We start from the raw sequence: 24,675 nt of genomic DNA, 5'->3' as shown, positions 1-24,675 counted from the left end.
ACACTCGAAACAACACTGCCTGAACAAAACTGAGTGTTTAGTGATCCTGTTTTCTATCAAGACTTCCTTAAAAGTCTCTTATAAATCTAACTTGGGATAAAATTATAAGCAAGCATGTTCACCTGTTTACAGTTTATTATTTAATTTTTACCATACAAAAATGATTCAAAGGACTCTCATACTGTATGATGCACAAAATGTTAAAACATGAGCCCACTATGTAAATATACGCACCATTATTTCTAATAATTAGAGCCATGAGATTTTTACTGCTAAACTTTCCCAAATCAGTTATGTTAATATTTTTTGAAAATCTTAACATCACTTTTGTCAGTAAGACCAGACAATATGATGATATACTGTCAGTTATGATGTTACAGTATATATTTTTTCTGATATCAGATATTTTGATTTATCTTTTTAAAAAACGTATTGCAATTTAAGTTACAAACATTGATTTAATATTTTACAATTTTAAGATTTACATATTTTTTTAATTTTGTAAACTTTTGTTCTTAAATATTTTTACTTTTTAAATATTTTAAAATTATGTTTATTATTATTATTATTATTATTATTATTATTATTTTTATTTTTATTATTATTAAATAAAATTATTCTATCCACATTCACTGGATACGAGCAATTGCACGCTCTGATTGGCTACTCTACTACTAGGATATCTGTGCATATACCATGAGTAGAGAAGAACAAAATAGCAGAGCGTGTTGCTGAACCAGCCAAGGGTGAAATAAAAGCTCTACTCGAAAACAAAACCCCCAAAATGATCAAGTATTTAAAAGAAACAGATATAGCTAAAAGAATATAGTCTTCTGTCCCCTCCATATTTCCTGTTCCACACTCCAGCCCAGTTGGTGGCAGTAATGCACCTTTAAATTGGTTTGCCAACTGGCAAAAAAATTGAATAAAAGTATTTGATGGTATGTTTTTTTTTATTTTACAAGAATTATTATTGTAGCATTTTTCACAAATTACTCCTGTCATTTCGTTTGTTTACATTCTAAGCGGAAATGATTTTGTCAGATATTTTGTATAAATTTTTTATTTATCGAATTTGCAAAAAATAAAAATGCTCTGTTTCTAAAAATCCAGTGAATGTGGATAGAATAAGAGTTATTCCACTCAGTCTCATCGTACATGGCTTATAGCCAACTCAGTGCTATGTGCCTCGTCGGCTATCAGCTCATGTACGACTCGATTTTGTGGAATAACTCTTAAATATATTTTCCTTGATGTTAAATGAAGGTATCATCATTTTTCAGGTTACTTTTCCAGTTTGTTAGCAAACCTGTATATCATGATATATATATATATATAGTCATTCGCATCTCGAAGCTCTAGGTTGTCTGGTTTGATCCTGAGCCCAAGTTAGTGTCAATGCAGTTTCGTACGTTCTTCCTGTGTCTGTCTGGGTTTCCTTTGGTTTATTTCCACTTTCCAAAACCTGCAGGTAGCTCGACTGCCATCCCAGGCAAGGTGTATTGGCCAGTGTTCCTGGGATCCAATTTGGATCCACTGTAACCTTTCCTTAGATAAAGTGCTTCCTGGAGATGAACGATTGAATATTTATTTAGTAATGCTCTTGATTTCCAGGACTTTTGGTCGGCTCTACTGTGTATAAAAAGACAACCGAAGTGGCTTCAAGCTCCTGCACAACTCCCGATTCGGCTTCTGCTGACAGTGACGTGATTCCAAGAGAAACGGTTCCCACTCTTGACTGGAGTGACATCAAGGCTTTGCTGAAACGCAAACTGACTACAAGTGGCATTGAAAGGAGCCTCAAGTAACGCTACAATTCTACAAGTATTACCACATTAATGCTCCTTTTAAACAGGTTGTACTGTGAAATAAGATCTTTGCCTTTCCTGAATTCTCAGCGAATTCTCCAGTGAAGCTCATCAAGCAGGATCCCCAGGAGATGAGATACTTGCCAGTAAGGTGTTGACAAAATTCAAGGATAATGGCATGGACACGTGGATGGATACACACTTTGTTAAGGTCCAGGATCTTCCTAAAAGTCGCACGAACAAAGTGACGTTCCGTGGCCAGACGTTTTCCGAACCTGGCTATTTGTCTTACAGTGCAACCGGAACAGCACAGGTTTGTATCTCAGCCCTTTTATTTATTTTTTTTATTATTTTATCCCCCCACTTCAATCTTTCTGATTTTCTGTTATCCACATGAGCTCATGTTATTGATTTGGTTCCACAGGGTGCAATTGTGTATGCGTATTATGGACGAGATGAAGACTTGAGGCAACTGCAAGACTATATTGACGTGAAAGGAAGGGTCCTCCTGGTCCGTGCTGGAAAAAATAGTTATGCTGAGAAGGTTGGTGATTTAAAAAAATTTTTCAACACAATTCGGTTGATTGATTACAAATTTGATTTGTATTAAGTGTCCTGCGAGATTTATTTATAAAATTGTTTGAAAATGGCAGGTTGCTAATGCTGTCAAGGGGAACGCAAGTGCAGTGCTGATCTACCCCGACCCTGCTGACTACTCATTTAGCGAGGACACTTCCTTGCTTGGCCATGTAAGTCCTGTATCTACATAAAGGTCATGAAGATATCAACTTTCCACAAAGAGCCTCCTCAGAGGGGAAACAAAAAACGGGTTGCTTAGAAATTGATTCGAGATTTATTTCCTTCTAGTGGAGGATAACCCCTTCCCCCACTCCATTTAATTTCCTTGTCTCCAAAAAGATTTCAGTTTATTAACTGATGCATTGCGAGTTAAATAATAAACAATATATTTTTAATCAGGTTTAATATCATATCAGGACAAAACCCTTGAAATCAGAAGATCTAGGGTGGGACAATATGACAGAACAACACTGATATCGCAATTTTTTTCCCCCTCACAGCATTGTTGAATTTTCTATTATTGATGGTCAAAAGGTGTTGATTAGTTTTCTATAACAGCACCTGACAGTTATGACAATAAGGCAACTCACAGGTTAATATTAATGTGCTCATATTAATATGTTGAATTTAACAAAGATAAAAATGTATATTGGCTCATCCGGCCAATAGGCGATGCCATTTGTTGGCGTCGTCCACATTTCACAAAAATCGCTTCTCTCTTAGTTCTTCACCGATTTTTATTCTTTTTGGCAGGAAGGTAGGTCTGACTGGGTTGCATATAGCTTCTATGCAAATTTGCATAATTGCAATCAATAATGCAGATATGGGGTAATTAAGCCCTAACGCGCAGTTTCCACACATCACTTCTCCCTCAAGTCTTCACTGATTTTGATTCTTTCTGGCATGAAGGTAGGGGTACCTAGGGTGCATAGAACTTCTACCCAGATTTGCTTAATTTCAATTATTAATGAAGTTATGGACTAATTACGCCTTAATGAGCAGTTCAACAAAAATTGCTTCTTTTCGGTCAATTCCTCGCCGTTTTGGATTCTTTCTGGCAAATAGGTCAGTATTCCTAGGGTGGATATTGCTTCTATATATAGCTTGCAACATTTATTGCACAAGGTGGCCCACTTTAGATCGTTCATTCTGGACTAGACGGAGCCGGGGTGAGCTACACCGTCATTGACAGTCTCGTTGATATTGTCAAGTTTTCCGTTAGGAGACGTTTAACATATTTGGAAGGAGTCTCCAGTGTTGGCTGTAAAGTTTACTGGCACAGGAAAGTCTTTAGTCAGGACTTTGGTGATTTCAGTTTCCTGTAACAAGCAGCATATTTAAAGTGAAAGTGATGGAACAACTGTTTATCGCTGCTTTAATGTAAGTGATGCAGGAACTGGCTTGTTTTGTGGATCTTCCACAACATTAATGTAAGAAACATGTATAGCTTGTGGAAGGATAATACCATAGCTGATGTGAGACCAGAACATCTAGCCTTGTGGGTGTATGTTAACTGGGAGTCTCTGACGTGGAACTTATTTTAATCATGGTATTACTGGTTTGGTTTAAAAGTGAGACTTTTTCATTTCTTCAACTCCTCTGGTCTCCTTGCACAGGTCCATCTTGGCTCTGGTGATCCGTACACTCCAGGTTTCCCATCTTTCAACCACACCCAGTTTCCTCCAGCTACATCTTCAGGCCTGCCAAACATACCTGCCCAGACCATCAGAGCCAGTACAGCTGCAGCCATCATGAGGTAAAGCACATGAGGTGAAGTTTTGGCCTTCCCAAGAATCTCTTTTTCTTCCTGAATGACACAATCGTATATCTGACTTTCAGGGAAATGGGAGGTCGCAGTCCTCCTCATGGATGGGCTGATGGAGGTCTGCAAGAGTACAAGCTCGGGAGTATTAATGACACCGTCTCCGTGGAGGTGAACAACGTCCTCAGTGAGATCCAAATCCACAACGTGTTTGGGGTCATTAAGGGTTTGGCAGATCCAGGTACGTCATGTCACTTTCTGTGCACAATATCCAGAATCAAATACGGGGTATGTGCTTATATGATGATGATATCTTGCGTTAATCCGTCTTCAATCGTAATCTTCCGGTTTAGATCGTTATGTGGTGATTGGCGCTCAGAGAGATGCCTGGGGTCCTGGATTTGCTAAATCTACTGTTGGCACTAGTTTGCTGATTGAGTTAGCCAGAGTTTTTGCCAGCATGATTCATGAAGGTGAGGTTTTAACAGAAATGTGACTCTTATTAAAATGTTATTTCAAAAAAAGTGTATCCACATTTATAAAATTTAACCAAATTTCTTTTAAAGATGGATTCAAACCCAGGAGGAGCATCGTGTTTGCCAGTTGGAGTGCTGGAGAATACGGGGCTGTGGGTGCCACTGAGTGGCTAGAGGTTGGAAAAAGCTTTAATCTGTTTGACTGTATAATGCAATGTACTCATTATCATTTATTCACTGAAGGTGAAGTTCATATCAGTGAATAATAACTGGGATGAAGTCGAGGTTATTTTTCACTGAGCCTGAAGCGGATAATTGTTTGAGTATAAATACACAGGTGATTTATTTTAAAAAATCGTATTAAAATAAATCATTTATTTCAGTCTTCAAAGGCGGCATGCAAATGTAATAAAGGCACAACACAAACGTGTCCCTTATCTACACAGAGTCACATAAAATACTTTGTTTTGAAATTGATAAAATAAATCACAATTCCAGTTTACCTTTGAATAGTTTTAGACCAAACTTCGGAGCATCTTCAGTGCCTTTCGGATCAGCATTTTCTTTCATCATTCTGAGTTGCTCGAGGTGATTATCAAGAAATAGCCTGAATTTCTCAACCAATCAGCATGCTCAGGGTGTTTTTTTGGGGGTTTATGATCACCTCCATATTTATACTAAATAGAATTATACCACCACAGAGTTGAATCCTCAAATCCAATTGATTAATTTTCTGTAACAGCAGTTCTGACAGTAGTTCTGGCTGTAAGACAAATCCAAGATGTATATTAATGTGCTTCTAATACGTTATTGTTACTATAGTGACCGCTCATTCACAGGGACATAATCTAAGACTAATGGTAAACATTGTAAGAAAAACGTATAAAAATATTGTTACATTTTCCATAAGGAGATTCAGTTTATTTTGTCAATTTGGAAGGAGTCTCCAGTGTGGGTGCTTTTAGTGTAATTCAGAGGAAAAGCCACAACTCGAGTTTGCAGTTTCTCAGTAACTTGAGCTGTGTTGTGGGTGGGTGGTTTTTTTTTTTTTGTATTATTAACATCAAGAGACTTTAAATAACATCTCACTATATACAGCTTCTATAATGTTAAATGTAATTGTAAATGGATAAAAAGTACATGATTTTGTATTTTAATACAAGTTATTCCAAGAAATCAAGTCGTACAAGAGCTGATAGCCGATGAGGTGCGTAGCACTGAGTTGTCTATAAGCCATGTATGATTCAATTTCGTGGAATAACTGTTTTCTATCCACCAGATTTTGAGGAACAGAGCAGCTTTTATTTATTTATTTATTTATTTATTTATTTAACAAATTCGATAAATAAAAACTTTATATGAAACGTCTGACAATCATTTCAGCTTAAGGCCTCTGCATGCTCTTGCGACAAGGCTTTCGCAGATAGCTTTTCGCAGACAGTTGTAATTTATTGTTGAGCGGGGGAATAGGCGTGCGCGATGTTATTCACCGGCACAATGCAAGGGGGCACGAAGTCGCTAGGAGTAGTTGGTGGGTGTGGTTAGTGGAGTGTTTATCCTCCGGTTACTTATAATGACTAGAACTGGAGTTGTATAGATGTCCATACTTCCTCACTTCCTCAATCAACCGCTCTTCATGCTGCTCCATCTTCACTTGTGTTTTTAAAAATGCCGGTCGTGAAAACAAAACAAACCGGGAAAGTAGGGAAGCGGAAGTGCGTGTACAGCGGGTAGAGTGGACCAATCAGAGCCCTCTTGTCTGCGGCGCTGTCTGCGAGGCTTCTGCGGTGGTCACAATTTTTGGGAGGTGCGCGCAGAGCGTCTGCGAAGGTGGGGGGGCTACGCAGACACTGTCTGCGACACTGTCTGCGAGGACTGGGTTGTCAGCATAAATTGGCCTTTAGAATGTAAACAAACCGGCGAAGTGACAGGAGCAAAAAATTGCGATGATAATTCTTCCAAAATAAAAGATGTATGTTTTTACCACCAAATACTTTGATTCCATATTTTGTTGCTTTTTGTATTTTTTTTTTTTGGGGGGGGGGTTGTTTTCGAATAGAGTTTTAATTTTGTTCTCGGTTGGTTCAGCAACACGCTCCGCCGTTTTGTTTTTCTCTATTCACGGTATATGAGCTGATCTCCTAGTAGTAGAGTAGCTAATCAGAGTGTGTGATTGCTTATATCCAGTGAATGTGGATAGAATAAAAAATTGGAATTGTTGGCAAATTGTTGTTATGAGAAGAATAAAGAGTAAAATACTGCTTATGTGGAAAATGATCAACAGCAGGATGGAAAGATTAACTGCTCTTCCTTGATATCAGTCATCCTGTCGTTGATCATTTCCCTGTACTCTTAAGTGGTTTATTACTTACATATATCATATATGTAAATGAATGATGTGTTGTTGTTTTTTTTAAACACACAGGGTTATTTGCCTTCTTTGAGTATGAAAGCCTTCTCTTACATCAGCCTGGATGGAGTTGTCACAGGTGCCTAATCCATCTTTTGCTTCACATTAAAGCACGACTTAACAAAAAAAAATGATACTAAACCTCTATAAATTGTGTACAGGTTCTTTTTTTAAAGCAAGTGCAAGCCCACTGATGTATGACCTGATCCAGAGTACTTTAAAAGAGGTGAGATTTTCCAAGATCGTTTAGCTTTAATACTAAATTAAAGCTTTAATGTTTTAATATAACTTATACCCCCTCTTTTTTTGCAAAGGGTGAGTCTTTAATGTTTTAATATAACTTATACCCCCCTCTTTTTTTGCTGCAGGTATTTTTACCCACTGACTCCAGCAGGAGTTTATTCACACAAGTGTCAGCATCCAACTGGGAGGCGGATGTGTATGTGCTCCACCCCTTCGAATGACACGTTTCTTAAAACAGAGGCATGATTTATTGGAAATAATACAATCATGTGAATCATGTCTTTCTTTCACAGGATGGAGCCGATGAAGATGGATGATCCCGTCTATCCATTCCTGACCTTCTCCGGCATCCCTTCAGTCTCTTTCCGATTCACTCATGTAAAAAAACCCTCCTGATTCTGATTGGTCAGAGGGTGTTGATTGATTAACTTTCTATAACAGCAGCTTTGACAGAAGTGCAGCTACAAATCACTTTACACATTAGTGCACTCGACTGAATGTGTTATAGTTTCTATAGTAACAACGTAAACAAGTGTTTCAGTTAACTTGAGTTTGGATGAAGGTGATTACTAGCTTTTTTTTCTTTCAGGATAAACCATACCCGTTCTTTGGTACCTTGCTGGACACCAGGAAGAATCTGGAGAGTAAAGTGTCAAACGTGCCCCTGCTGGCCAAGACTGCAGGTGAGGTAGCAGGTCAGATGGCTCTTCGGCTGGTACACGATCATCTGCTGAGACTGAACACTGAAAAGTACCTCACCATCATGCGCATACGAGTGAGCAAAATCAATAAGCACATGATGAGTCTGCAAAAGGTGAGTCTTCCTAAGCTGCACTGAATCAAGGACATGGACCGATGGCTTTTAAAGTCACAGGGAATATAGGGGAGAGTGGGGAGGAGTGAGCCGCTTTTTTTATTTTTGGACCCCTAGCCAAAATAAAAGGGCCGAAGTTAAAATGATCCTATGCAAATGAAAGGTATTCAGAGTAGTTGCAACACGAACCAAGTTGTACAACTAATCGTGCAACCATCAGTTCTACAGATGGGAGAAAAAGCCTGTTAATTTTATGGCTCACTCCTCCCGATCTAAGGGAGGTGTGAACCACCCCATGGGGAGGACTGGACCACTGGCTTGAAATCATGAACAAATGACATTTGTCATGAAATACAAACTTTTATTTGAACTGTAACAAATGAAACGTATTAAAAAAAAACAAATCAGACTGTAAAACTTGTAAAACAGTAAAGATATCAAAAAAATCTAAAATCTTAACATTTTTGTAGTTTGGTGCCATTCTTGCTTCCTCCAGGCCATTTTTTCTAGCATTGTCTACATAGCGTCTGAGGGTAGCACGTGGTATACCGGTTTGCTTTGCAACAGCACGGATACTTTCAGATCCTTCAAGAACACGTTTTGTAGCCCGTAACATGTCAGCAGCTGGCGTTGATCCAAACTTTTCCCTCTTTTTCTTGTACTGGAATGGCATGGTACCTTTTGGGAGTGACTGAAATGCAAGGAAATCCCATCACAATCAAATTAACAGCGTTTCAATTTTGGGTGATAGTTTAGAGAAAATTTGATCTTGATTAACAGGCAATATTGTTGCCCGGAGAGAAGAGATTTAACAATGGTAAGGGTTGGTAGGATTATTGGTAATCTGTGGATTATAGCCCCATACCTTAATTACATGTAAAAGTATTAGTACGGTAATGTATCACCATGACACAAGATTAGTTAAGGGAGGAGTGGGCCTAGGCTCACTCCTCCCAAAACGACCCGCCATTGCTTCTGATGTCGACCTACATTTGAACGGAAGGATGTGGCCCAGGTTATGTCATCACACAATACCATAGTACATGCCTAATAAACAACAACAATGTGATTGTTATCTTGGTTTATTAGACAATAGGATGAAAAAACATGTTAAGTGAAATATTTACTTACTACCTTGAATTTTAGACTTTTGTTCTCCTATTGTGAGCAGGGTGCCAGGCTTCCATCCACTGTGGGTTGAAGTCACTTCATATGACAAGTTAACTGGGATAAACCCTGGCTAAATTTAGAAAAATTTTAAGTGGTTCACTTCTCCCCATGGCTCACTCCTCCCCACTCTCCCCTAGCACAAGTGCTGCTCAAATACCCCCCCTGCATTTTTCTAATTTGGTTGTTTGCAAATTTCCACCCACCAGCCAGCTCTCCACTATTATGCCAATATGAACCAGGCAGGGTGAAGGCTAACACGTGCGTCCTCAGATGTGAAGCATCTTCTCAAACGCCTGCTCATCCTGCAGCAGAATGTACTCGGAAGCAAATGGACGATGCTCATGATTGGCTGGTGTCTCTGTGATTGACAGAGAAGCAGGAGAAAACCATCCCTCTCACTCGTATGCCTTTTCCGCCAACAGGGAGCAGGTTCCTTTCTGGTTCACGCACCAATTTTGAACCGTTCAAAAGAATTTCAACCAAAATTAAATTGGTTCGGAAACCTGAAAAGTTGGCTCCCACATGGAACCAAAAGAGCTGGATTTTTCAGTGCGAACCATGATTACATCAGTGGCCGTGTGATTAGTTTGGAAAAGAAGCAAAATGCAGAAAAGGATGCGTCTTCAGGAAAAATGAATGTAAATGAATGTGTGCTCCGCTATCTTTCTACTAATGTTTACGTACTTCCATTGTTCATTGTCCGTTTATGGCGCATCCTTGATTTACAATGGTTCTGCTCAAAACTGGTGGAAACGTGGGCTGGTTCACTAGCTGGCACGAAGTTTCAAAGAATCCTGGACGGAACCAGTTCTAGAACTTGTTCCCTGTGTCAGGATAAACAGACGAGGACCCAAGAGCGCAAGTTAAATGTTGAGTTTTATTGATAGCAGGGGAAAGGGAGTTGGGAGGATGTGCATATGTGAAATTCAGTGGCCGGAGGACTGAGAGGCAGGGATGGCTAGTGGGAGCATGGTGGTGATGTCTGCAGTCTCCCATCCAAGTACTAACCAGGCTTGACCCTGCTTAGCTTCTAAGATCAGACAGGATCAGGCGTTGTCAGAGTAGTGTGGCTGTAAGCTGACAGCACTTGGGTTTCAGGCAGTCTCCCAGCAAGCAGTCCCTCAGCAGACAGACAGGACAGCACAACAGGCAGGAGTTAGGGACCAGGCTGGAACACAGAGTCACAGATCAGGTAGCAAGATTAGGGACAGAAATACAGGGTCAGGTTACCAGGACTGAAGAGATGACAGAGTCAATGCCTTGAAGATGATCTGACACTGAAGCTTGGGAGGACTGCAGTTTAAATACCCACAGAGGAGGAGCAGGTGATAGGCAACAGCCAATGACAGCTACTGAAAGTTAATAAGAGGAGGAGTATGCGGGCGTGGCAGGCAATACTGAGTGGAGAGGAGTGGAATTGTTACCTGAAGAGAGGAAAACCACAGGTAGGACCATGACACCCTGTTGGTCAAAAAGTGGTACCAGAGAGTACAGCCAATTTTCCTCCCATGGCTGGCTTTGGTATCAACAGGATTCAATCCAGAAATTTCTTGATAATGTGGTTGAATTTTTATCAACTCGCTGGCTGTAGGCGACGAGCTATTGCCATCACGAATTGTCCGTCCGTCCATCCACAATTCATAAAAATTGCTGCTCCTTCCTGAGTTTTCAATGGATTTTGATTCTGGTTGTTTGGAAGATCTGATCAGTCTGCACAAAAGTTACTCCCTGGTTTTGTGATTTTTCTCATTAACAAGTCATTAATTAGGCTGATTTAAAGAATTTTCAGGAAAATTGCTACTCTCTGAGCTTTCATTGGATTTTGACTGTTTTGTTTGGAAGATCAAATTGTTCTCATGAAGAGCAACTTGGCTAATTGTAAATAAATGAGTCTGGTTTCTCATGTTACAGCCATGTGAGCTACATTGACACTCTTTTATTTTATTTAATAAGGTTTCTTAAACCAAAAAAACTAGGTTTTTGAGTTTTGTTAAGCCTGTGTGGGAGGGATGAATGATATTTAGCTTGCCAGTTATTCTTTCTTGTAGCTCATAAGACCAAGATGTATTTCCCTGGGACTTTAAATACCAAGTCTTGCCCACTGTTCCCTTTATACAACGCTTGAGACTGTTTGTTTCATTGATTTTTGAATTTTTTTTTCTTTTCCTGTTCTTTGTATTTTTTTTCAGAGTGGTCGTCTTCCAAAGACCCTGGAGATGAAGTGGATCATGTCGGCTGTAGGTTCCTATGGTCGTGCTTCCAGAAGTCTCTTCACCACCATCCAGAACAGTGACCTTGATGATCTGGAGCAGTGTCGCATCATCAATGACCGCATCATGGGGGTAAATTAAAACCTGTTCTTATTTAAAGTTAATTAATAGTAGTGCAGCATCACAAGCTATGGCACCAGTGTATTGTCGAGATTCGTCATTTGTGTTTCGGTCTGTGAAAGTGTGTCAGATGTTGCTATGGCTTGGTTCTGGAAAACAGCCAAAAAAAAAGGCAAATCGGGTTTTCTCACCAAATTTCTTCCAGTAATGAAAACGTTAATGTTTCTACAGTTTAACAAAAGTATAGTAGTAAGAAGCTTCCTAGCTACGAGCGATATTACTCTTTGATTGTTGCCATAGTGAAACGAACGCAAGGCTAATTAATTCAGTTTGTAATCAGAAACCAGTTGTCAAAATGTTGGAAATGCTTCTCCACGAGCTCATCATCAAAACGGAGAAGAGAAGCCTACACACTCTATATACAGAAGTTTTAAAACTTTCAAATGACTGACTTAAATGAATTACGAGAAATATAGCAAGTACACTCACCGGCCACTTTATTAGGAACACCTATACCCCTGCTGTTTTATGCAGTTCTCTAATCAGCCAATCCCTTAATCACACAGATACAAATCAAGAGTTCCAGTTAATGTTCACGTCATTCAAACCTCAGAATGGGAAAAATTGTGATCTCAAAGTGTGACTGACTTTCACTGTGGCATGGGTGTTGGTTTGAGCCAGATGGACTGGTTTGAGTATTTCAGAAACTGCTCCTAATCTCCTGGGGTTTTCACACACAACAATCTCTAGAGTTTATGCAGAATGGTGCCAAAAACACTGAGTGAGTGAGGGACAGTTCTGTGGGTGGAAACAAACGCCTTGTTGATAAGAGGGGTCAGAGGAAAATGGACAGATTGGTTCGAGCTTTTTTGGGGGGGGGCCAGGAATGATATAGTAACTCATAATTACAACCGTGGTGAGCAGAAAAGCATCTCTGCATGCACCAGCAGAACACCACATTGGGTTCCAGTCCTGCAGTCAAGAACGAGAATCTTAGAATCAAGAACAGGTTCCTATTAAAGTGGCCAGTGAGTGGATATCACAATATACCGAGATCAGTGGGCTGAAAAGATGACAATGAGGCTTGTTTAAATGTCATGAGTGACTTTTTTACTTCAGGTGATGAGACCAAGGCTGGTATGGATGATCATCAAAGTGAGAATGTATTTCCCGTTGTAAATGTGTAATTGTTGACCAATTGGCAGTAAAGCTGTTTTTTGATTGGTAGATTAGGTTATAAATGTAGAGGTTGGCGGGGCATCATTCAGTGGAATGAAATCTTTCGATTAGATTTTCCTCCTTCACTTCTGGAGGTTAACTTTTAAAATGCTAGAACTTGACATCTGATTGTGAGCTCGGATATTTTTGAAAAAAATGTTTTTTTTTTTTTTGTTCTATGCATTTATTTATTGATTTAAAGTTTTTGATATGGACAATGCACATTGTTGCGCTCGCTGTCACGGGTGATAATTAGTTCGCGAAACCACGGGTGATGGCGTAATGCAGCACAGCTGCTTAGGTAGGAGGGAGCACTTACCTGGCTGGTGGTTGGTTGCACGCACTGTCAGTATTCCAAATATATGCGGGAACGAGCATGGTGACAAACGAGCACTGATCCAACTTGCATGCCTCGAGAGAGTACGCCACTGGTTAATAACCTGATGATGCTGATGCTGTTGCAAAGTAGACATATAAATAAGGAAAAATAAACAACACATTGGACATTTGAGTTATACTGACGTTATTTCTCTCCTGGCACCCTTTTTGGCAGGGAAATCTAAAAGAGCCGAACAGTTAGTTATTAACCAATGGCCCACTGCACTGGAAAAGTGCAGTAACCAACAAGGACACTCAAAAGCCTCACACAAACACTCAGCTCTCAGTGACCGACTGTAGCCTGCCTGGATGTCAAAGTCTTCATCCATCCACACTTCCTGTTGACAAAGGACAAAGGAGCTTCAAAACCCAGTATTGGAACAGTCAGCTTCCCAGTCAACTAAAAAGGAACCAAAATGGTGGATCTGGAGAAACTCAAAAATACGCGATCCAGGGCACAAGCGGCTTTCACAAAAAGAGGGCACATACTTACCAAACCAGGGCTGTTGGAGCCGTCTGAAATTCTGAGAGAGTGGAAGATGTATAAAAATTAGTTCTCCAAAGTCACCGACATAGGATACGAGTACGCTGAGGCTCTAAGGGAAACCGACAATGAGGGGGCAAAGGCGGCTGCTGTCCTAATAGACCAAAAGACGGTGGAATGCGAAGATAGGTTCCTAGAGGTGAAAGCGGCTACCCAGGAAGCCTTCTGGGCAATGTTTGCCAAGGTAGCGTTTTTCACGCAGGCCAAGACGGCGGAGGTAGCAATTATTGCTGCCGAGGAAGAGGTCAACCTTCAGAAACCTCTGAGAGACCGCAGGCTCGGAATCCGAGGCCTTGACCATGAAGTTGGTGAATTTGGAGATATGCTGTCTGATTGGAAGGAGCTCATACCTGGGGCGAAGGCATTAGACCTCAAAACGAGGTATAGGGCTCTGAAGAAAAGGGTCCTGGCTCTAGAAGATAAGCTGCAGGATGACGAAGAAGAGCTGGCAAGAGGAACGGGAAGAAATACTGGAGATGATGGTAGCGTGGTCGGTGATCCAGCTAAAGACTCTTTTCTTCCTCTCCCTGATATGCCTGCTGACCTAAAGCTGGAACCTAAACCCAGCCAAGAGGGTCCAGACTTGCATGTCCAGCCACACCCTCAGCAAAGCAGCCTGGGGCCAATGACCCAATCCTCTGTCAAACCACAGATCAGCCTTGAGCGAGCACGGCTTCCCATGTTCTCTGGTGACATGAGGGACTATTATCACTGGAAAGCCGAGTGGGAGGACCTGGAGGAGCTTGGCAATCCACAGCAATCAGACTGCATTAAAAGGTTCCACCAACTGAACAGCCTCCATGAAAAGGTCAAGAAAGACCTAGTCCTAACCAGTTGTGCAACCGCCGCTGATGTGTTCAAGCTCTTGGACAATAAGTATGGGAACAGGGCAAAAATAGTGCTGTTAATCACCAATGAGGTCCAGTCACTACCCCCCATCAAAGGAAACAGTCCTAGAAAGACTATTGAACTCATTCAGGCTGTGGAGAGGGCACTGTGCAACCTCCAGATTCTTGGTGAGGAAGATGCCGTAAAGAACAGAATTGTTGCTCAGTCTCTGGAAAGCAAGCTTCCCAGCTTACTCAAGAAGGACTGGATTGTGCACAAGACCGACCCAGCAAACGGGTTCTCGCCACTGAACCACTTCGATTGCCTCCTGCAATTCTTGAAGAAGCAGGAGGAGATTCTAGAAGAACTGGATCAGTTAGAGCCAAGCTCTGACAAAGGTTCTGGTGAGAAAGGTCCCTTGGAGAAAACTAAGAAATTGTTCACCAAGTCCACTGCTGGCCAGAAGGATGACCCTCCCAGCTGCACTGTCTGTGGTGAAGACTCCCATGCCGGAAAGCTGTTCTTCTGCAAAGTCTTTAAAGGGCAAGATGTCTCAAACAAAGGAGCACACCTGAAGAGACTAGGCTTATGCTCCAAGTGCCTACGGTCTCACTCCAAGGATGGAAAAGGGTGCACGCCAAGATACCTTTGCCCAAAGCCAGACTGACGGAATGGAGGAGTGTCAGACCACAACTACCTGCTGTGTCCTAAGCCACCAATCCCAAAAAAGGATGGCGGTAGTGCAAGAGCCGGAGGAAAGACACCACTTGGCCTAACTGCTGCAAGAGGAGTTCCTCGCTGAGCTGACACCAGACCAAAGAGAGCGATACAAGAACGCATTCTCCAACAAGGCGTTTTCAACTGCATGTGCTAAGGCTGGTGATGGACGTGAAGAGTATCCAGTGGTGATGATGCTGCTGGAAGTAACCACAAACTCTGGTGACCTCATCGGCACCTTAATCGATCTGGCGTCGGATACCAACTATATCACCAACGAAGCAGCTGATCGCCTTGGGCTATGCGGTGAAACCATCAAACTCGTAGTCCATGGAGTTGGGGGCATGAAGACGACCGTCATAACCAGATGTTACTCCCTGCGGCTAAAGATCAAAACGCCTAAGGGGAAAATAGCCGAGCATAAGATCCTCTGCTACGGCCTGAAGGACATTGCGGAGGTCACTCAATCAGTGTCCCCTGACCAACTGCAAAAGTTCTTTCCTGAGGTCAGCAGAGATGAGCTGGTCCGCCCCAAAAAAATCGACCTTCTCATTAGCCACCGGGAGGGCCGACTGGTTCCCCAGCCAATTAAAATCATGGGAGACCTTGTCCTCTGGGATGGCCCACTGGGGAAGACCATTGGCAGGACCCATCCCGACCTCTTTGAGAAAGTTGACCTGGCTGTGCACCACTCCGAAACCCACATTGCAAGGAGCATGTGGGCAGCCTCATCGGTGTACGAAGAAGCCATCATACCCCAAGAAGAAAAAGAACACGCCCTTGCCTGGAGTGCCACAACAACCAACAAAGAGGTCTTTGAGTGGTTCAAATGGGATAGCATAGGAGCAGCCTGCAGTCCACAATGTGGCGGCTGTAGGTGCGTCAAGTGTCCCCCGGGGGGAAGGAAATGACCCTCAAGGAGGAACAAGACCTAGAGAAGATCAAGGAATGCCTTACCTACGTGCTGGCGGATAAACACAGCAACTCCCCCCATTGGGACGCAGCATATCCCTGGACAGGAGACCTCAAAGGACTTCCAGACAATCGTCAAGCAGTGGAGGCAACGTTCAGGAACACAGAAAAATGCCTGGAGAAAGAGCCTGTGTGGAAGGCTGCATACAGAGACCAAATTCATGAGATGATCTCAAGAGGAGCTGCTGTAAAACTCACAAAGGAGGAGATCAACGCCTGGAAAGGACCTAAATGGTACATCAGCCATCTAGTCGCCCCTAACCCTCACTCCTCCTCAACCCCTGTGAGAATTGTGTGGAACAGCAGCCAAGAGTTCCGAGGCATAAGCCTTAATGTCCTCCTCCACAAGGGCCCAGACGTCCTCAATCCCATCAGAGGTGTACTTCTGAGGTTCAGGAGTGGACTCCATGCTGCATTGGGTGACGTAAGAAAGATGTATAACTCAGTGTGGCTCAAAGATGAGGAGGTCCACCTCCACTGCTTCCTCTGGAGAGACAACCCTGAGGATGACATTGAGGAGTTTGCAGTCGTCAGAGTCAACATTGGTGATAAGCCCGCAGGATGCATCACTCAAGTAGCCATGAGAGAGACTGCCAACCTTCCCCAGTTTGCTCACATGGTGGAAGAACGACGAGCTCTGACGGAAGACAGCTATGTAGACGACATCCTAACCTCGCACAATGACCTCAGGACATTGGAAAAGATTACCAAAGGAGTGGAGGAGATCTTGAAAGCGGGAGGCTTCTTCCTCAAGCCATGGGTCCTGTCTTGCCAAAGTGGGAGGAGCGAGGCACCTGAAGACGACAGTGAGAACAAGCCTGCACCCACAACGCTGATATTGCCCAATCAAATGCACGATGGGGAGAACAAAGCACTCGGGGTAGGCTATGAACCGGAGACCGACAAGCTTCAGCTGCTGACATCTGTCAACTTCTCCAAGAAAAGAGGGAAAATGAGGACCGGACTGAATCTGTGCATGGAGGATGTTAGGGAAGAAACACCAAACCCCCTTACCCGCCGCATCCTTCTCAGCCAGATTGCCGGATTCTATGACCCAATTGGTCTTGCCTCCCCAGCCAAACAGAAAGGAGTGATGTTGGTACGAGAAGCATTCCAAGAGGCTGGAAAAGACAGTCAGTCCAAGGATACATGGGATACCCCACTCTCACCCAGGCTTCGAGAAGCTGCAATAATCCTCTTTGAAGAGTATGTAAGACTCGGCTTAGTCAGATTTGAGAGGAGCCTCACACCACCTGGTGCCATAGGTCCACCAACTGGAATCACCTTCTCAGATGGAAGTGAGTCCTCCTATGGAGCAGTCCTCTACCTCCAGTGGGAGACTCAAGATGGCGTCAGAGTCAAGCTGGTGGAATCCAAGGCAAAGCTCACCCCTCTTGACCAAAAGGGAGATGTGATAAAGGCAGAATTATGTGGTGCAGTCTTCGCCACCCGCCTAAAACAGTACTTTGAGAAGCACTGCCACATAAAGGTCAAGCACTGGGTTCACTTTGTGGATTGCCAAACAATCCTGGCAGCCATCCAAAAGGACAGCTACGGATATCAGACCTTCTTCGCTAACCGAATTGGTGAAATCCAGAAAGCTGCTCAAGTGGAGGACTGGAGGTGGATTGAAGGCACCCAAAACATTGCTGACATACTCACCAGAGGTGCAACTCCCGAAGAACTCGACGAAGGGTCGGAATGGCAGCATGGTCTAGAGTTCCTTAAACTGTCCCAGTCCGACTGGCCAATGAAGACTGCTAGTGAGATCACATCTTCCGCCTCTGAAGAGGTGGGAAGACTTCAGTGGAAAGCGTTCTCTGCAGCAGTCACCAGGGCCCAGTCACAATACAAACCTGAATATGACACCAAGGCAGATCCAGCCAATGACTGCAAAGCAGAACTCCAAGGACCTAAAGCTGGACCCAAAGCTGGACTGGACTCACCAGGTGTCCCGGGTACCACATCAGAAGGCAAGCGGAGAAGATCCTGGGGAAAAGAACTGGTGCACCTTGTGAAACCCAAGCGCTTCAGTTCCCTGTCCAAGCTGTGTGGAATCATAGCCTGGACACGACGAGCCGCAGAGACCTGGCTGAAAGCACACCAGACCCCAAAGCCTTCAAAGTGGGAGGGAGATCGTTCCATACTGTCTGCTGAAGAAAGGATGCAAGCTTTCCAAGACCTGATCCTTGCAGCACAAAGTGGCAGTCAATTCCTTGACTCCACACTGAACTGCTTGGTGGTCCACAAGGACAAGAAGACTGGACTCCTTCTCTGCAGAGGCAGAATCCAGTCCTGGACTGAAGATGGAGCGGCTGTTCCCTTACTCCCCTTTAATTCATGGATTGCCACCCTCTTGTCAAGAGAAGCTCATGAGGAGAATCATGAAGGTGTTGCTGCCACACTGCTGCGCACCCGGAAAAAGGCATGGATTGTGCAAGGTCAAAGAATAGTCAAGAAAATTGTGAATGACTGTATCCCATGTCATAAGCTGAAAGAGAAAATGTGTCAGCAGTTGATGAGCGACCTGCCACCAGAACGATCTCAGCGTTCCAATCCCTTTGAATACACCACCCTTGATCTCTTCGGCCCCTTCGGAATCAAGGATGCCGTTAAGAAGAGAACAGGAAAAAAGGTCTGGGGCATAGTGTTCTGCTGCATGGCATCAAGAGCAGTTCATGTGGACCTTGTCGACGACCAGTCATCTGAGAGTTTTCTCCAAGCTTACTCTCGCTTCGTGGCTCTGAGAGGCCATCCAAGAAAACTTTGGTCAGACAAGGGGACCAACTTCATTGGGGCTAAACCTGCCCTACAAGACCTGCATGACCACTTGGCTGCAGCACTCGAAACTAACGGTGTCCCAACGTCCCGGGGACCATAAAAAATGTCATCGGGACACAAAATTATCATATCTGGGACAATCCCAGGACAATGGAAAAAAAATAGATCTAGAAAAAAAGTTCTACATTAATATTATTTACAAAGCTGTAACACACACGTAGACATTCACCTAATTTGTCAATTTTAATTTTAAAACGTTAACAGCGAAAAATACATAGTAGCTTCACTTTCGATGCACCTGCATCCGTAGGCTATAGAGCAGCGCATTCTGTTCTAGAATCTTCGGCCGGAGTCCGCATTATATGGACTTGGAATGGAATTGCTACCGCACACGCTGCGCGACTCTTGCCAGAACAAAAATGCTTAAGTGGTTGAAGCGGACCGACCGCGGGGAAGAAACTGAAAGCCCAGACATAACGTCTCCGGGACCTTCAGGATCCAAAGTGTCATCGCCTGGTCTGCAGGCAACGCTAGCAACTGAATGAACTTAATGAACACTGTTAGACACGTTATAAAATACAACAGGAATGATGTGGATGATATTGACGGAAGATACCGTTCAACAGAATAAGTGAGTTTTCTTGGTGTCTTTCTAGTTCAGAAAGTTTAGTCAGTCAGCAGCACAACTAGGCTCGGACCTGGCACTATGTTGATGTTGCTAACATTTGCACCCACGTTTCGGCAGCGAAAGTTCATAAAAATGGATAACGGAAAGTTCATAAAAATGGATAACGGAAAGTTCATAAAAATGGATAACGGAAAGTTCATAAAAATGGATAACGGAAAGTTCATAAAAATGGATAACGGTAATGGTGAAAATTATAAGTTGGCCTTATAAGTGCCAACAGATATTCAAGGTATAAGTAGATGAAATGAACATAAAAGGGGTCTTATTTTCAACTAAAGTGTACTGCAGATGTAGGGAGTTGAAACATTTTCTGAATGAGCTAGTTGGCCCCTTTAAATAAACAGGTATCTATTCATACAGTGAGATCGCCAAAGTTTAATAAACTGAAAATGCAATAACTGTAATTTTGAAGTAGATGATGTATAGGACATGTGTCGCTTGTGTCTTGTGACTTATTGTAAAAATGATATAAAGGGTTCAAAATCGCATAGTTACAAATATAATAGTAACTTCATATGATAATATTAACCACTGGTTATTTCAGAGAGGAAAAAAATGGGGACACTATTGCTTCCATTCGGGACAATACAACACAGAATTCGGGACCACTGGGGGACACAAAGAAAAAAAGTTAATTTCGAGCCCTGCTTGGCTGCCTTGAGAAATGCATCCATAGAGGACAAAGCTGCCAGAAGTGGAACAGAGTGGGTGTGGAACTTCCACCCTGCTGATGCACCTCACCGCAACAGAGCCACAGAAGCTGCAGTCAAGCTCATAAAGCGAGCGCTTACAAGCTTTGGAGGAGTAACAAGCTCACTTACCTGGGGTGAACTCCAAACTCTCTTCTACCAGGCAGCCAACCTCACCAATGAAAGGCCGATCGATGCCAGGGCACAAGTTCAAGAAGACTCCATCGAGTATCTGACTCCCAACACTCTACTCCTTGGGAGGACCTGACAAGGAGGAGATACAAGTGGAATCGACTTGTCCATCCATCCCTGGCGCCGTCTTCGGACCATCCAAATCGGCGTGGACATGTTCTGGAAAAGATGGAGTGAACTTGCGGGACCCAACCTGTTCGTTCGACCAAAATGGCACCAGGCGAATAGGAATGTGGCAGTCGGAGATGTCGTATGGATTGCTGATCCAAACGCCCTGCGAGGTCAATTCTGACTCGGACGGGTCCAAGCAGTGCATCCAGATAAGGAAGGAATAGTCAGGGACGTAGACGTGAAGACCTGTGCTGGCCTTCCTGCTTCTCTGGCAGTCAGGCAACTCAAAAGGAACCCTGAGCAGCTGACAGCAGTCACCCTACGGAGAGACGTGAGGAGATTGGTGGTCCTAATCCCTGTGGAAAGCCAGTGACTCCATGACCACAAGAGCTGACGTGGTCTGCTACTATCCCTGATGCTGCTGCCTCGGGGCTTTGTTGCCCAATCCCGCACTCTGCCTCAGGATGTTGCCAACCCTTTCTTGCTCCCTCTGTCTCTCCCTCCCCTCTCTCTCTCTCTCTCTCTCTCTCTCTCTCTCTCTCTCTGGCCGGATGGCACGTGCCTATGGTGCCACCGCCAGCACTTGCACCATACACGAAGCAAGAAGAACACACCACTCCATGACTGAACCTGGCAGAACCACACACACTCTGTCAGGGGAAGTACTTGAACGGTAAAATGGTATGGTATTCTTCGCGCTCAAAAAAAAAAAAAAGGAAAAAAAAACTTTTGGGGAAAGGACTGAACAAAAATTGTGAAAAAAAAAATTATTATTGTATGTATTGTGGTGCAGGTGCATTACTTGTGGTGAAATGTGATTGCTTGTGACCTCCTTAGATTAAGGATCAGTCGGTCAAGTGGGAGGTGTTGCGCTCGCTGTCACGGGTGATAATTAGTTCGCGAAACCACGGGTGATGGCGTAATGCAGCACAGCTGCTTAGGTAGGAGGGAGCACTTACCTGGCTGGTGGTTGGTTGCACGCACTGTCAGTATTCCAAATATATGCGGGAACGAGCATGGTGACAAACGAGCACTGATCCAACTTGCATGCCTCGAGAGAGTACGCCACTGGTTAATAACCTGATGATGCTGATGCTGTTGCAAAGTGGACATATAAATAAGGAAAAATAAACAAACAACACATTGGACATTTGAGTTATACTGACGTTATTTCTCTCCTGGCACCCTTTTCGGCAGGGAAATCTAAAAGAGCCGAACACACATTAAGAAACGTATAAAATGTAAATGTGCCAGAATTAGCCAAATTGGCTATTTTACATCTGTTGCCCATGGACCGATGTTAAAAGGTCAGATGCACCTAAAATTAAACTTTTATTTATTTATTCATTTTATTTTATTTTGGTCTCCCATCTACATGAAAACTGTATGCATGTGGACAGGGTCTGAGATGCACAAAAAAGGGAAATGTAGCTTATTTCAGTTGAGGAAAGCGTACTTTTCAGAAGTAACTGGAGTAGAAAATATCAATGTGACCCATGGCTTGTCATTTTGTCTGTATCTGCAGGTGGAAAGAGATCTGCTGTCTCCTTACGTCTCTGTCCAGACCACACCGTTCAGGCACATATTGCTTGGTTCTGGATTGTGCACTCTGCAAGACATACTCCAACAACTGACTGCAATCAAAGAAGGAACAGCCAGCGCTGACGTCGACCTGCTGAAAAATCAGTTCGCTCTGACCACCTGGACGATCCAGAGCTGCGCTAATGCACTCGCAGGCAACGTGTGGGACATGGACAATGAAATTTAGGTGAAAAAAGTTTGACTTGGATTCTAAAGAGAAGCTTCAGATTAAAACTCCAGTCCCTTTGCGTAATGAATTGCACTCCACCGGTCTGTTAGGATGCCTTAAAGTGACACTGGGCTATATTTCAACCAAAAGCTTGCTTGAGTTAACAAGTGATTGGTCATTCCTACCTCCGTTCCAGTGTATTCGTGTGAACGAGGCAAGCAAACATCACCACAACTCATGATGGAGCTGTTCACATCCATGACAGCTTTTTTTTTTTTTTCTTACTGTAAATCAAATGAAAATTACTGCTACAAAAAGATCCGATCAAGGTTGGTGCTTATTTTTTTTTAATTTATTTAATTTTTTTGGGTTGAAATATAGAACAGTGTCATAAGATAAACATGCTCTCTAGAATAAAAAGAAGCAGCCATAAAAATATATATATATACGCCAAAAGTCAAACCTGGTGCTTGATGAATATGTAGTTCTAATTACCTCATGCAGTATTCACCTGAACAAATACAGCAAACGAAGAAGGCCAAGCTACAAAGGTTTAGCTTAGTTTTTTAGAAAAAAAAAACACAACACGGGGTCGAGTTTACTATTAGAAAATTCACATTTTAATTAATTTATTTGATCTAATCCTGTTCGTAAACACCTTGTATTTCAAAGCTGGTGATTTTCACAAAAATTTCAGTGCATTTTAACTCAAAGCACCAAGCCTCTTAACATTTCAGTTAGAGGTAGTTCATGTCCGAGAATTGTGTTTTTTGAAGAGGAAAAAAAAAATCCGAAGCTGTTACTCTGAGCTGAACACCGGCTTCACAACGTGGCACTGAGATCTCGTATTTATTTATTTATTTATCAGTGACAGGGTTCACTATAAATAGTGTTTTGTACCACTTTTTTAAAGAATATGTGTAATTATCGGAAGCAGTGCCTTCCATAATTATGACAGTTATACTGTCGAAATAACAAAAGCAGCATCTGCTACGGAGGCGAGGCTCATTTCTGAAAAACACACACACAAAGAATGAAGTCATCACAACCAAGAACCGTCACACTGCATGGTTCGGTGCGGAGTCACACACTCTAATGTTGTCATTGGAACCAGTGATTGACGTGATATCAGGGGAGAGACACACACACACACACACTAGCTGACTCGTCTCTGGTGTCTCTTTTTTTAACTATATTCTTGACCATTATCGGGAGCAGCGTCTCCCATAATGCAAGTGAAGTCGATGGTAGTTTTTGCCTACCAGCGTGTTGATATCGAGAGCAGGGCCTCTCATATTTCACTGTATGGTGGATGTTAATTATCGGGAACAGTGTTTCTCATAATGTTGTATATATTACCTGCATACACAGTGCAGTCAGCTTGATTAAAAAAGCCTCCTGCGTTTCAGCTGCTAGTGCTTTCTTTCTTTATCCTGTTTTTAATTTTTTTTAATCATGTGAATAGAAAGTAGCAACAGATCTGATCAATCATGCAGGCAATAGAAATAAATCTACATTTATGATGGGCATTTTACATAATTCTATAATATGCATGTGCTTTTCAGCTTTTTTAAATTTATTTTTCTTGTTTGTGCCTTATGATCTGAAAAGCTTAATTTTCTGGGAAAGAATATTTTCTCCATAATAAGTCTGTTCAACAGGTCAGAATAAGTTCTTCATTCAAGTCACATAATCAAATTGAAGCTGGAAATTTATTTGACACAAAATTAAGCTGCAGCTAACAATCCTTTTTAAACCATTTCAGCTCAATCTAAGAAAGACGAACTGCAGATTTTTCTTAATATAAAATCTACTTACTTGCGCTCCAGCACTTCAGAGTTGTAAACCTGTTTGTCTTCAGCAACGTCAAATGCATAAACTGTTTAATGCAATAAATATGTATACCTTATTAACGTGTCTCGGCTTTAATTCGAACAGCCTCAGTGTACATGCAGTTTATGAAGAATTTATTTATTTTTTATTATCTACAAGGCTGAAAAGTTTGGTTTCTTTTTGTAACATCAAATGGGCAAAATATTTAAAATGGACAATTTGATGATGAACATGAGCAGTATACATGTTGAACAGTGTGAATGCATTGAGGAGGAATGTTTGTGTGGTTGGAATATTACTGTTTGGAAATCTAAATTTGAAAGTTGTTTTGAAGTTGAATTTCAGTTTGTAACACTAAAATCTGAAATGGTTCCATTTTAAT

General features: G+C 42.4%; 1 protein-coding gene across 2 annotated transcripts in view; it reads left to right on the top strand.

Moving 5' to 3' along the window:
- The window catches only part of tfr1a (transferrin receptor 1a), a 32,401-nt gene extending 8,032 nt beyond the window's left edge, over nucleotides 1-24,369 (top strand). For both annotated transcript variants that reach the window (XM_060906433.1, XM_060906434.1), the window contains exons 4-18: nucleotides 1,615-1,804; nucleotides 1,899-2,121; nucleotides 2,233-2,352; nucleotides 2,462-2,557; nucleotides 4,004-4,143; nucleotides 4,227-4,390; nucleotides 4,503-4,622; nucleotides 4,716-4,801; nucleotides 7,051-7,114; nucleotides 7,197-7,261; nucleotides 7,404-7,474; nucleotides 7,572-7,656; nucleotides 7,868-8,092; nucleotides 11,452-11,604; nucleotides 22,236-24,369. In XM_060906433.1, coding sequence (XP_060762416.1) covers nucleotides 1,615-1,804; nucleotides 1,899-2,121; nucleotides 2,233-2,352; nucleotides 2,462-2,557; nucleotides 4,004-4,143; nucleotides 4,227-4,390; nucleotides 4,503-4,622; nucleotides 4,716-4,801; nucleotides 7,051-7,114; nucleotides 7,197-7,261; nucleotides 7,404-7,474; nucleotides 7,572-7,656; nucleotides 7,868-8,092; nucleotides 11,452-11,604; nucleotides 22,236-22,478 — 2,045 coding nt within the window. In that variant the 3' untranslated portion in view covers nucleotides 22,479-24,369. The remainder of the gene's footprint in view (nucleotides 1-1,614; nucleotides 1,805-1,898; nucleotides 2,122-2,232; nucleotides 2,353-2,461; nucleotides 2,558-4,003; nucleotides 4,144-4,226; nucleotides 4,391-4,502; nucleotides 4,623-4,715; nucleotides 4,802-7,050; nucleotides 7,115-7,196; nucleotides 7,262-7,403; nucleotides 7,475-7,571; nucleotides 7,657-7,867; nucleotides 8,093-11,451; nucleotides 11,605-22,235) is intronic.
- The last annotated feature ends 306 nt before the right edge of the window (nucleotides 24,370-24,675 follow it).

Source organism: Neoarius graeffei, chromosome 23, assembly GCF_027579695.1.
Source record: "Neoarius graeffei isolate fNeoGra1 chromosome 23, fNeoGra1.pri, whole genome shotgun sequence".
NCBI classification, from domain to species: Eukaryota; Metazoa; Chordata; class Actinopteri; order Siluriformes; family Ariidae; genus Neoarius; species Neoarius graeffei.
The sequence above is the reverse complement of the archived record's forward strand: the minus strand, read 5'-3'. Positions and strand labels throughout refer to the sequence as shown.